This window comes from Symphalangus syndactylus, chromosome 16 (assembly GCF_028878055.3).
Source record: "Symphalangus syndactylus isolate Jambi chromosome 16, NHGRI_mSymSyn1-v2.1_pri, whole genome shotgun sequence".
Classification (NCBI taxonomy): domain Eukaryota; kingdom Metazoa; phylum Chordata; class Mammalia; order Primates; family Hylobatidae; genus Symphalangus; species Symphalangus syndactylus.
The window spans coordinates 54,322,747-54,336,675 of record NC_072438.2 but is presented as its reverse complement, the minus strand read 5'-3'; the positions used below and the strand labels follow the sequence as shown (position 1 = coordinate 54,336,675).

General features: G+C 37.2%; 1 protein-coding gene across 2 annotated transcripts in view; it reads left to right on the top strand.

Moving 5' to 3' along the window:
• Positions 1-13,929, top strand: part of CORIN (corin, serine peptidase) — a 257,414-nt gene that overhangs the window by 89,199 nt on the left and 154,286 nt on the right. For both annotated transcript variants that reach the window (XM_055246563.2, XM_055246562.2), the window contains one exon: positions 10,936-11,117. In XM_055246563.2, the coding sequence (XP_055102538.1) occupies positions 10,936-11,117 (182 nt within the window). The remainder of the gene's footprint in view (positions 1-10,935; positions 11,118-13,929) is intronic.

Below are 13,929 nucleotides of genomic sequence, written 5' to 3'. Positions count from 1 at the left end.
ATTGTACTCCACTTTTTGTATAATTTATATGTTCCTAAAATTTTTGCATAAATCAAATTTTGTATGTATATTAAGGGAATTGAAACTTTAAGGTGACTTGGATAATATTTCCAGAGATAATTTAGCTTCCTTCTGAAGCTCCTGAGCTTCCCTTTTTAAAATCAGGCAACACTGATGATCTGGTTGGCAGAATAACTAGCTAACAGATACTAAATTAACTCTCACTTCTCCATCACTGTTAAAATCCTGGACCTAATGGATGAGGAATTACTAGATTGTGCCTGAAGACTGGCTTGGCAGCTCTGTGCATCTTCTTAATATTAACTCATATGCACTCAGTTAAAAAGACTTTCTAATTGAAAATTTTAGCATTAAAGTTTATATAAAGAACAGAAAGAAAACAACAATAAAATATCTAGAGGATACTGATGAGAATAGCGGTTGAGAATCTGTTCATGTGAAGAATACTTGAGGGAACTGGGGGTGTGAAACTCTGAGGGCGTACCATGGCCATTCTCAAATGTTTCTGGGCCATGAGATGGAAGGGGGATCATACTTTTTCTGTGTTCTTCCACAGGGCAAACATACTAATAGAACTAGTAATTGAAAGTCATTGAGAAGTAAATTCCTACTTAGCTAAAGGAAGAATTTTATGGATAATAAACTCGTGTAAATATAGAATTGTTGTCTCAGGAATTGGTGAGTTTGCTATTACTGGAGGTATGTAAACTGACTGATGAGAACTTACTGGAGACACTAGGGTAAGGAATCCAGCATCCTAAGATTACTTGGTTTTTCATTGGGTTGAGAGGCAGGTCCATTTACAGTGGCCCATGGCACTGATGAATAAGGAGCTCTAAAAACTCATGAAACAAGATGAAGAAAATTAAATTTAGCATAGATTTTCTCAAAAACTCTTTTATGTTTGCTTTGGAATACTAATCAGAGAATCTACTTGAAGGTTTTGGGGGGCATTGTGTTGACATATGATGGATCGTATCCAGTAGCAACAACTGGCCACCTAACTGCCTTCAGAAAAAATGGGCTGAGTTAACTGCGGGACTTCTGGTTTACTAAGTTGAGTTTGCAAATTGGGTCCCTGCTACCTAAAGTCCTGTTTCTCTTCAGTGCAAATCTCAGTTTCTTACCTAAATAAATATTAAACAAATATTTAAAGGGTATCACCCTGGGGAGGAGCCAGGTCATCTGCTTGGACCCCTCTTTGTATTTGATGGATTGGTCTTTGCTTAAACAGTTCATGGTAGAAAATAGAATTTCAGGCTCTAGGTGTTAAGTTACATATGTCCCAAGTTGTTTCACATTTGGGAATAAATGGAAACATTAAGGAATTAAATACTTTCATATTTATAATTTTTTAAAATGTATTAGATCAGTAGTCAAACAAAAAAGATGAGCACTGTTGCTGTTAACAAAGAAATATTCTGAAAGTCATTTGCTGCTTACTTTCCTGAATTTATCTGCTAACCTGGAAACAGCAGTCAGCCACACTAGTTCTGGCAACCTGGCTGTTTAGACAGCTGGTTGTAGCAAAGTCCTCTTTTCAACATCAGGCAACACTGGTGACTTAGTTGCTTTTTTGGCATTACACATAAAATATGAAGTGATAGATGAGGTTTCATTTTATGAGCCAAAATAGCTCAAAGCATAGGTAAGATACTGTCATACAATTCCAATTACTTTCATTTTACAAAGATGTAAAGCTAGAGAATCAGGCCATGACAGATCAAATATTTCTAAAAATGCCTTGTCATGTTACTGACAGTGTCACAAGCACACAGATTTCATCAAGCTCTGTGCAGTACTTTTCTCCTCAATAATTCATTGGTATTATGTGTTGAGGAAAGTGAGGGACCCTGAACAGAGGGACCAGCTGGAGCTGTGGCAGAGAAACATAAATTGTGAAGATTTCATGGACATTTATCAGTTCCCAAATAATACTCTTATAATTTCTTATGCCCATCTTTACTTTAATCTCTTAATCCTGTTATCTTCTTAAGCTGAGAATGTACATCACCTCAGGACCACTATTGTACAAATTGATTGTAAAACCTTTGTTTGAACAATGTGAAATCAGTGCACCTTGAAAAAGAACAGAATAACAGTGATTTTCAGGGAACAAGGGAAGATAACCATAAGGTCTGACTGCCTGTGGGGTCGGGCAGAATAGAGCCATATTTTTCTTCTTGCATAGGGCCTATAAACGGACGTGCAAGTAGGAGAGATATCACTGAATTCTTTTCCCAGCAAGGAATATTAATAATTAATACTCTGGGGAAGGAATGCATTCCTGGGGGGGAGGTCTATAAATGGCCGCTCTGGGAGTGTCTGTCTTATGTGGTTGAGATAAGGACTGAAATATGCCCTGGTCTCCTGCAGTACCCTCAGGCTTATTAGGGTGTGGAAAAGATCCCACTCTGGTAAAATTGAGGTCAGACTAGTTCTCTGCTCTCGAACCCTGTTTTCTGTTGTTTAAGATGTTTAACAAGACAACATGTGCACAGCTGAACATAGACCCTCATCAGTAATTCTAATTTTGCCCTTTGCCTTGTGATCTTTGCTTTGCCCTTTGCCTTGTGATCTTTATTGCCCTTTAAAGCATGTGATCTTTGTGACCTACTCCTTGTTCATACACCCCCACCCCTTTTAAAGTCCTTAATAAAAACCTGCTGGTTTTGCGGCTCAAGGGGACATCATGGATCTACCAATATGTGATGTCACCCCCGGAGGCCCAACAGTAAAATTCCTCTCTTTGTACTCTCTTTATTTCTTAGACTGGCCAACTCTTAGGGAAAATAGAAAGAATCTACATTGAAATATTGGGGGCTGGTTCCCCCGATAATTATGTGGCTCTGACTAGAATCTATAAATAATACTTGTGATTCAATTCATTCAAATATCCATATTTATGGCATCATTTTTATAATGTGTAAAAATCAAAACAGCTGCAAAATAATTAAACAATTGCACATTTCTTTTGTGATCTGTTAATCTCTCATCCCCTGGGCCCTGGTAAGTATGCCAAATATTAATGAGAATCAGGAATGTGTTGGTTAAAAGAGTATGGAATTTTATATTCTCTTTCAGAGTGGCTGTGTCATTTTTACATTATTCATGCCCATCTTAATTCAAACTGTGTTTATATGTTAGTATTTTCTAAGTTTCTGTATTTTAAGAATGACACACTGCTATTGGCATAAAAAAGACCCTCAGTCTGTAGGCTTTTCATTTATGACTATTTTACTGACATTTAACTCTTACATGGGCATTACTTAAATGTTGAATAGTGCACGTAGAACCTGCTGACCTGAAGTGGAGGGCACCTCTTGGGCAGGGTAGTGTGAGCTTTTGTATTCCCCATTAAGTTGGGAGTTAGGTTCTCCTCCCAACTTTGCTACTGACAGCTTTATCTCAGGCAGGAATCACCTCTGCATGTGATTCATTTACTTATTCAACAGATAATTATGGAGTGCTGACTGTGCACAGGAGGGATAGAGCTGCAGATGAAATAAATAAATATCCTTGGCTTCACAGAGCTTATGTTACACTGGTGAGAGATAGGCAGTAAGCAAATAAATAGACAGATAATAAATACTTGTTTAGCGGATAGTGATAAGTGCAATTAAAATAGCAAAGCAGGGGAATGGAGAGCTTTGGGAGGGTGGGAGTATGGTGAAAAGAGGTGCAATTTTAGGCAGTGTTGTTCAGGAAAACTGACTGCGAAGATTGCATTTGATCCATGAGGATCTGGAAGTCCGGGAGGTGAGGGAGAGCCGGATATACTGAGCATCCTGTGATAATTGATTGAAGTGGGAAAAGAGGTCATGATGGGATCAGTCCTGCAAGCAGTTACTGTTGCCAAGGTTGGGAGTGTGGGTGGGGGGGCCTAAGGTAAGGGAGGGATAGAGGGTCTTACTAGGAACTAGCTCTATCTCAGCTCCTGGCATCAGTTTATTCAACAAAGATACCTGGAAAATTATCAATTTATTCCTTTAGCAAACACTTATTGGTGCCTATAATGTGCCAGGCACCCTGCTAGATGCTGGGTTGTGGAAATGAATAGAACATACTACTGTCTTTAAGGGGCTTAGCATAATAGAGGACCAGACATAAACACAATTAAATTGCTGTAAAATGTGATCAGTTTACAAGGCATGGAGGTAACACAGAGAAAGGAGAGGAATTCATTTTATCTGGCATTATTAGGGAAGGCTACTAGCAGGGAGGAGGTAACTGCTGAAATTAATTTTGGAGGAAGAAGAAAAATTTGCCCTGTAAACAAGGTGGGGTAAAAAGGCAATTCAGGTGGAGTAACAGCCAGATCTACCATATATTAGAGAGAGTACAGCTGGCTTAATTTTTCTAGAAAATAAAATGGGAGAGAAGGGAAAATGGATTTGAAGGATTTTTAGGTAGTAATATTGGCAGTATTTAGTGATTATTTGCATATGAATGTCTAAGTTGACTGGAAGGCAAAGGCTTTTGGACTTGGAGACTTAGGTAGATGGTATTACCACCAAAAAAAATGTATATGCAGTCAAATGCTCTACCCCTGAGCTATACTCCCTGAAAAAATAATGTATATGAAGGAGGAGTGGTAGAAGTGGTGGAGAAGGAGTTAATATTCAGATCATTTCTTATGTGGATTCAAGAAGTTCATGGCAGTAATTTTCTTTTGAGTGGAAATGAAAACAGCTTTCCTTCTGTAGTAGATGACATGATTTAGACTTTTATTCAGTGGTGTGCTGGTAAATTGGATCCCTGAGAAAGAAGAAAACAAACCAACAACAAAACCACTATTTGTATAATTTGCTGATTCTTGTGGTGTAAACAGTCCCACCAGGTGTCAAGCTAATCATAGTTTAACTATCTGCTCACACACCACTGTGTTTCATCCCTTGACAAGTATTTGCTGAGCTTTCGCTAGGTGCAAGGCATGCAGCTTTGTGCTGGCTGTTTCTCATTTACTTCTCCATATCTACTTTCCACTCTCCTCCATCTCAACTCTTCCCAGGAGAGGCTGCTTCAACAGTGGCTACTTTCTAGCTTCCTGTTGGGTTCAGCCAACGGAAGCCACCAGCATGAGATCAGAGTGTGGGAGAATAGGCAGTTTGGACAGTGATCCCCTGGTTTCTTTTCTGCCAGGTTACATGGGTTGACTGCAACCCATTCACTGTAAGAGGCCACGACCCCTATCAAGCAGGCTTCCCCATACAACTCTCTCCAAGTTCCAGAAAATTCTCTTTCCCCTTGTCTCTTAAACCTAGGGTGCTAACAGTTCCCTGCAGCAGCCTACTGTACTACCGCTTGTTGGTTTATCTAAACCCTGCCTGTACCTTTTCCTTCTGTAGGAGATCAGAGCCCTTCATTAAACATTCTGCAGTGAACCTGCTTTAGTGGCTCACCTCTTTCCTGGTAGGATCATGACTATTACAAATGAAGAAAAAGAATGACACAGTCCTGGATTTTAGAGTCAGACCAATGTGACCAAAAAATACCCCAACTGCTTCCATTATTTATCTTCTGATGGGAGACAATGACACATGTAAAAATTCCCTTGCACAGCTTTCCATCCCCACGTTTAGTGGAGTAGAAACCAAAGAAGCCTCTTTCCTGCTTCTCATACCCCACTAAGCCTAACCTCTTATATGGTCTCTTGAGGTCACAGAATATGCTGACATAGGAAACCAATGCTATTTGCTTATCATCGGGAGAACAAGCCATCTATTGTTATTTGGGTTTTCCGGTAGTGTTGTCATTTGTTGATTTATGTTCCTGTGTTATCTGTTGCTCATGGATTGTGCAAGGAAGTCAGATAGGCAAGATATTTGGGAGCACTGGACTGGAGTCACAGTATTTGGCTATGAAATCTGTTTAGGCTTCAATTTCCTCATAATGCAAAAGGAGAAAATGGGAGTAGATTATCTTGGAAGATCCTTCCAGCATTAACATTCTCTTCACGACTAAGTTCTGCAGCTCTGGGAGGTGCCTGTGACTACGATTTTGTGAGCATTTTTCACTGAACAGCTCAGCCTAACAAAGACAAATTTAGGAATGTATTTTTAAAAAGATGATTGTGTGCGTCTTGTCAATGAATAGGACATCAAACTCAGTAGCATGCCTCTGACAATGTGATGCGTCAAGAAAAGTGTATTAGTTATATATTGCAAACTACCATAAACCTATCAGCTTAAAGCAACACACATATATTATTACACAGTTGCTGTGGGTCAGATATCTGGGAGTGGCCCAGCCAGGTCCTCTGCTTTAGGGTCTGTCACATAAGGTGAAATAAAGATGTTGGCAGGGTTGGGGTCTTATCTGAAGGCTTGACTTGGGAAGGATCAACTTCCAAGCTCATGTGATTCTTGGAAGAACTTCAGTTCCTTAAAGGCTTTGGTTGGAGGGTCTTAGTTCCTAGCTGTCTATTAGCTAGTGGCAACCTTCAGGTCCTTGCCATGTGGATCTCCTCATTATGACAAGTTGCTTCATCAAAGCCAGTAAGGGAGAGACTCTGTTAGCAATACAGAAGTCACAATCTTATGTAGACTAATGATGAAATTGACATTCCATTACCTTCGGTTGGTTGGGAGTAAATCACTCAGGCAACCTGCGCTCCAGAGGAGAGGATTAAACAGGGCATGAATACCAGGAAGCAGAGATCATTGCAGGCCATCTTAAAGTCCACCTGTCACAAAGATTCTGTTTGTTTGTTTTTTTTCTCTTGAAAAAAGAGTTTTAAATTCCGAGTTCTCCTAATATATTTAAATTAATTTAAACTTTATGTCCTTATCAGAACTTATTTTTTGCAGATAAAATCTATATTTTTTGTATATGTATATTAATTTGTATATATACTATACAAAATTATTTGAAGATAAATTCTCTAACATTTTTATAGATAAACTGTACAAGTTTTGGTAGATAAATAATTTTCTAACAGCCTTCCTAGTGAAAACACCATAAAAACTTCACTATCACTATATTGTAGTATTATTTATATAGCTATCAAATGTTTGAACAAATAATTATAGAGGAGGTATAAAAGCTTTCTGCTTTAACTTTAGTTGAAATGTACTAGGTACTTTTGCACAACACCAAATGCACTTCAGACATCAATTTAAAATAATCACCCTTTCTAAAATAGTTTTTAGATAGCTAAAGTGGTCTCCTTCCCTGTGCAGAGCACTGTTTTAAAGTCATCTATCTGTTTGTTGCTTGGATATAGACACATATTCCAAAATAGTGTGGCCTATCTCACCACGCTGTTCCATGTGATGAAAAGCAAAATGCTTCAACTTTCCATAGGCAGTTGAATTTTATGCAATGCAAGAAAAAAATCACTCCTCATTTTGCTCACTGTTGGAAAGTGTTGCTAGTTATTAATACCCCATCACTATTTCACATATCCTGGTCCAGCAATTTAAAGCTTATGGGTCTCAGTTGGTTACACCTCTTAAGAGAACTATTTGGAAACACAGTAGACATTTTTCTTAGACCCTATTTTTAGAATGGAGGGCCTAATGGTATTTTAATGTCTCTATATATTCCCACAACAAATCTTGAGGAAAATGCCTGTTACCTTTTGAAATTTAGCAAATCTGGTGGGATTATCAGTGCTCCCCCGAGAAACATTGCCTTAAAGAATGAATTTTGACTTACAGAATGTTAGTAGTAAAAGGACTATGAAAAATGGTCCAAACTCCAGCTCTTCCAAAACCTTCATTTTTCAAATGAGGAAACTGAGTTTTGACATGAGTCAGCTATTGGCCCAAGATTCAACAGTGGAGGAGTGGCCATGTGAAAGTTGCAGGGTGATAGACTGAGGCTTTCCTGTAGAGAAATGACCACCGTAAGAGTCAATGACAATGATTCCATTTCTGAATTAAAGACTTAACTTTAGAACTTGAAAACAGTCTGCTGGCCTCCTGCATGAAACTTCATTTTTGTTACCCTAGAAGATTCTAAGAAAAGATATAGAATGATAAAAAAATAAAATAAAACAAAATAAGTCAGTTCCGAAATGAGGAAAGCTCCAGGAATCGCTTGGGAGAGTTGGGCTCCAGAGGGTGGTTCAGTTTGCAGACGTCTTTCTCATCTTCAAAAAATGTTGAATTTTTTTTCCCCTTTAAATGGTATCTGGAATTTCATCAGTTAGAGATTCCACTGCCCCAGAAAGCAGTCTTCTTTTAATGATGCAAAAATCTCTGGGAGGGTTAAGTGTTCATCTATTATTATGCATTATTCTGTGTTTTTTCCATCTATTTTCTTATTTAAAAGCTTAATTGAGATCAGCTGCAATTGGGAGTGCTGTTTTGATTGTAGGAAGGGAATAATATGTTTCAAGCACTCTGGTAGAGGTGGCCATCTAGGTGGGGTGCTGGCATCGGCATGATCACAATGGCATTGGGACCCTGGGACCTTGGTCAAGAACTAGAAGGCAAAGGAGGAACACCAACGACAAGCCTAGCTTGTTTTATAGCTTTACTGTGGGCTGGCTCACACCTAGAGAAGAAAGCACAAATGTATTTACCCTTTCCTTGTGTTCCTTAGCCCCTTTGACAAATACTGATTCAATGCACATTTGTAGGCTTTTGTAGAATGGAGATCTCACCCATCATGTGTATGACGGTGTCACTCACAAAGTGCATATCAAGATTTGCACTCTCAGCTGGGTGCGGTGGCTCAGGCCTGTAATCCTAGCACTTTGGGAGGCTAAGGTGCGCAGATCACCTGAGGTCAGGAGTTTGAGACCAGCCTGGCCAACATGTTGAAACCTTGTCTCTACTAAAAATACAAAATTAGCCGGGCAAGGTGGGGCATGCCTGTAATCCCAGCTACTGGGAAGCTGAGGAGGGAGAATTGCTTGAAACCAGGAGGCAGAGCTTGCAGTGACCCTATGGCGCCACTGCAGTCTAGCCAGGGCAACAAAGCCAAACTCCATTTGAAAAAAAAAAAGAAAAATTTGCGTTGTGCTTGCAAGACATGCATTCATGAAATTAGGACTTACTTGTAGTACAGTAGTAAATAGAATAGGTCCTGGGTCAATCTGCCCGAGTTCTAATCCCGGCTCTGACTCTCATTCCCTCATTGAACTTGGACAAATGTCTTATTTGTCTGTGCTTCAGTTTCCTTATTTGTATATTGGGGATGAGTAATAACACCTATTACTCATCCTGTTCTGAGAAATCAGTGAGGTGATGAATGTGTGGCACTAAGAACAGTGCCTGGCAAACATAAGTAACTGCATATAGTAATTTTATGTTCTCCACATTCCTTCACTGTGTATCCTAGTTTTATTTGAGAAAATATATTCACTAACTTCTCTGGGATAAGATTCAGGACAGGCAGGAAATATTGAAAAACAGTGTTATTTAAGTGATCCTTTCTTAGTCCTAGAAATATCTAATATATTTCAGGTGTCTTCTTGATACCAAGAAACTTGCTTGAACCAATTCATATTTTATATGCTGAAGCTAATTCTTTCAAATACAAAACCTCTTCTTCAACATCTTCACTATTGAATTTGGTTGCATATTAATGTATGTAGACAATTATATGAAGATCAGTATTCTAAAAGATACTCAGTTTTAAGGTGACTTTCTGAGAGGAAGGTAAAATATTTTTATCTGGATGTAATCGTTGAGTTCCCTTTTTCTATTTTTATGTACAAAGATATCTGCCCTAAGATTATTTTACAGACCCTATTAGTTTCATTTGATCCAATGGCTGGCATATCCCCTTATGTTTTTGTAATCTGTAGAAGTATGAATGGGGTATTGTAAATGTGCTTGTTTGATCAAGGAGTTTTAAAAGCCCAACTATTAGTTCCTTAGAAGAGAAGAGACAGGGAGAGTAGGTAGAATGTGTCCTGAAACTTGAAACACCAGGATTCTATTCCTGCTTCTGCCATTAGGAGCTGTTCGACCTCAAGTCTGTCCTAGAATCTCCCTGGAACTATCTCATATGAAGGATTTGAATAAGGTATTGTTTAAGATTTGTTACATATCTAATATTGTACAATTCTGTGATATCTTATTGGCTCCACATTTGTGAAATGTATGCTTTGATTTAACTGACATGTCTATTTTCTTTCCCAGTTTCCTTAAAACTATTTGAAATGCCTTTAGCAATTGACCAGCCAGGGTCAGAGATGCAGCCTTCAGCTCTAAAGTAGAAACAATTACCTGGGTCTGCAAGGAAACAAGTCCATGGCCTTGACTTTGTTAGTATCCCATCTCCATCCACAGAGCTGTGGATCTAGGACTCTTTCATGGCATGTTAAGTGAATAAAGATAAGCTCCGGGGGCATCATACTCATACTATTAACAGACAATTGTTTGCATTTTTTTATTTTGCAGATGACAGACTAGAAATCTGAAAAGATAAATAACCGTACAAGGTGTTCCAAGTTGCCACTCATCTGTATAATGTTCATTTTCCAGGGAGGCTGGGGAAGTTAATAATGGAACAGCTTACTCTCTGCTGCCACTCAGAGATACTTGAATTTCTCAAAGGGAAGATAAAAATACAAGAAGAACATATTTTTGACCTACTTCTTCATTTGCAGTTTGAGGGCCTTCGTTTCCATGTTAATTTTCCCCTTTTAATATTAAATAGAGCTCTTTTAGGCTGACAACTATATATTTTAGCCCAGTAAATATTAAACAAATTATTGATAAATGCTCCTACAAGAAATAGTTAGATGATGTGGAACTAGCTATTTCTTCTAGAATCAAGACCATAGAGTAGCTAAAATCACTGTCATAGGACTGAGTGTAAAAATTTAAGTTGCTGACTATAGTAAGTATAAATTAAGATAATATCACAACACAGGGGCTAACTTTAATTTCACTATTATTTCAAAACCTATTCTGTAAAGACACTAATTTTCACCTTTCTCTTTTTTTTTTTTAGTCATGGACTCCTGCCCTGTAGGTCCTTCTGTGAGGATGCAAAAGAAGGCTGTGAATCAGTCCTGGGGATGGTGAATTACTCCTGGCCAGATTTCCTCAAATGCTCCCAGTTTAGAAACCAAACTGAAAGCAGCAACGTCAGCAGAATTTGCTTCTCACCTCAGCAGGAAAACGGAAAGCAATGTAAGTCTCTGTGTTTCATTTCATTTTTAGAAGATTTTATTTGAGTATGCCATTTATACAAGAATGGATATAAATAATAAGTGTACAGTCCAATAAATTTTAACCAAGTGACAAGATCCATGTAACCAGAACCCAGATCAAGGAATAGAATATTAACAATATCCCCAGAAATGCCTTCAAGCCCACTGGCTGTCGTATCTCACCCTTCCAAAAGAAACCTCTATCCTTACTTCTATCACCTTAGTTTTGCTTACTTCTGAACTTCATATAAATGGAATCATACAATCTGTAACTTTTTAAAACCTGTCTTCGTTTGCTCAGCGTTATGTTCAAGAAATTAATTACATCTTCATATTGTGGTTCATTCGTTCTCATTGTTATACAGCATTCTAATATATGATTGAACTAAAACATATTTATCCATTCCACTGTTGATGGACATTTGCATTGTATCCAATTTTCAGCTATTACAGTGATGCTATTACTATTCTTGTACACGTCTTTTTTTTTTTTTTTTTTTCTGGAGACAGAGACTTGCTCTGCCACCCAGGCTGGAGTGCAGTGGCATGATCTCAGCTCACTGCAACCTCTGCCTTTCGGGTTCAAGCAATTCTTCTGCCTCAGCCTCCCGAGTAGCTGGGATTATAGGCGCATGCCATCATGCCTGGGTAACTTTTGTATTTTTAGTAGAGACACGGTTTCGCCATGTTGGCCAGGCTGGTCTTGAACTCCTTATCTCGTGATCCACGCACCTTGGCCTCCCAAAGTGTTTGGATTACAGACATGAGTCACCGTTCCCAGCCTCTTGTGCCTGTCTTTAATTGAATATGGTTATATTTATTCAACAAAAAAGTTTTCTAAAGTGGTTGTACCAATTTATGCTCTTACCAGCTCCTTATGAAAGTTGTAGTTGCTCCAAATCCTTCCCAATCCTTAACATTGTCAGTCTTTTTCATTTTAACAATTTTGATGGGAGTATTGTGAAATGCCTGTCCAAATATTTTGCCTATTTTTTGATGCTCTGTCTTTTTGTCTTCAATTTATAGTTTTGTATGAATTCTGGATACAAGTCATCTGTTGGATATATGTATTGCAAAGATCTCATGCCCTATGGCTTGCCTTTCTACTCTTATTAGCATCTATGATGGAATAGAAGGTCTTAATTTTAATGGGTCCATAATATCAATCTTTTCTTTTGTGTTTTTTTTCTGTGTCTTTAAGAAATCTTTGCTTACCCCCAAACATAGAAGTTTTTCTCCTATGTTTCTTCTAGAATCTTTATTGTTTTGACATTCAGTTTTACATCTACTATAATTCTGGAATTAATTTTTGTGCATGGTGGAAGGTAAAAGATAGGAATTAATTTTTTTCTATGTGTATATTCAATTGACCCACCACCATTTAATTATTTAGAAGACAATTTTTCCCTCTGTACTGTAATATCACTGCTGCTATCAATCAAGTGAATGATTACATGTATATCTATTTTTGAACCCTCTAATTGACAGAATAGAATTAAGACAATACCATACTATCTGGATTACTACAGTTTTATAGCATCTTTATATTGAATATTATATGTTCTCTATCTCTGTTCTTCTTAAAGATTGACTATTTTTGGCCGTTTGCATTTAACATAAATTTTAAAATCACTGTGTGATTTCCACAAATGCTGTTTTTGTTTTTGTTTTGTTTTTAAATTGGGACTGCATTAAATATATAGATCAAATTCAGGAAAATTTCTTTACAACAGTCAGTCTTCCAACCATAACAATTATATACTATGGTAATATTTAAGTAGGTATTTTCAATGAGGCATTTTAAAATTTCTCTCAATTACGTGTTATAGGTTTAACCATAGAGATCTTGCACATCTTCCTTTAGATTTATCTGTGGTCTCTGGTGTTTTTGATGTTATTGTAAATTATGTATTTTTAAAACATTTCCTTTATTTTCTGTTTTTATGTATCCAAGAAATTTGATAAATCACTCAACAATTTTTATAATTTGTCTGTAAATTCATTTGAATTTTCTAAGTACACAATCATGTCATCTAAAATAATGACAATTTATTTCCTCCTTTTCAGTCATTCTGCTTTCTGTTTCTTCCATGTCAGAAAGAAGGTTTTCAATATTTCACCTTTAATTCTGATGTTTGGTGAAGGGTTTTTAGGATACTCTTGGTCAGATTAAGGAAGCTCTTTCTATTTGTAGTTTGCTAAGACTTTTTAAAAAATCCTGAATGGATTTTGAATTTTATTATTTTTTTCTATATCTATTAAGATGATGTATTATTTTTTCATATTATGCTAGTTACCTTTTAGAAATGCCAGCTTTATTGAGATCATTCACATACTATAAAAGTCATCTGTTTAAAGTATATTATTAAGTGGTTTAGTATACACACAGAATTGTACAACCATCATAATCGTCTATAATAATTTCAGAATGTTTTTATCACCCTAGAAAGAAACCTACATGCATTAGCAGTAAATTGCCATCCCTCTCCTCAGCCCCTGGTAAACACGAATTAACTTTCTGTTTCTATAAACATGACTATTTTGGACATTTAATATGAATGAAATCATACAGTATGGGACCCTTGTGACTGACTTCTTTCACATAGCAAAATATTTTCAGGGTTCATATATGCTGTAGCGTGTATTATTAGTACTTCATTCATTTTTATTGTCAATTGATACTCCATTGTAGGAATATACCACATTAAAAATCCATACATTAATTGAGGAATATTTGGACTGTTTTCACTTTTGGACTGTTATGAATAATAACAGTGTATATAATATTTGTG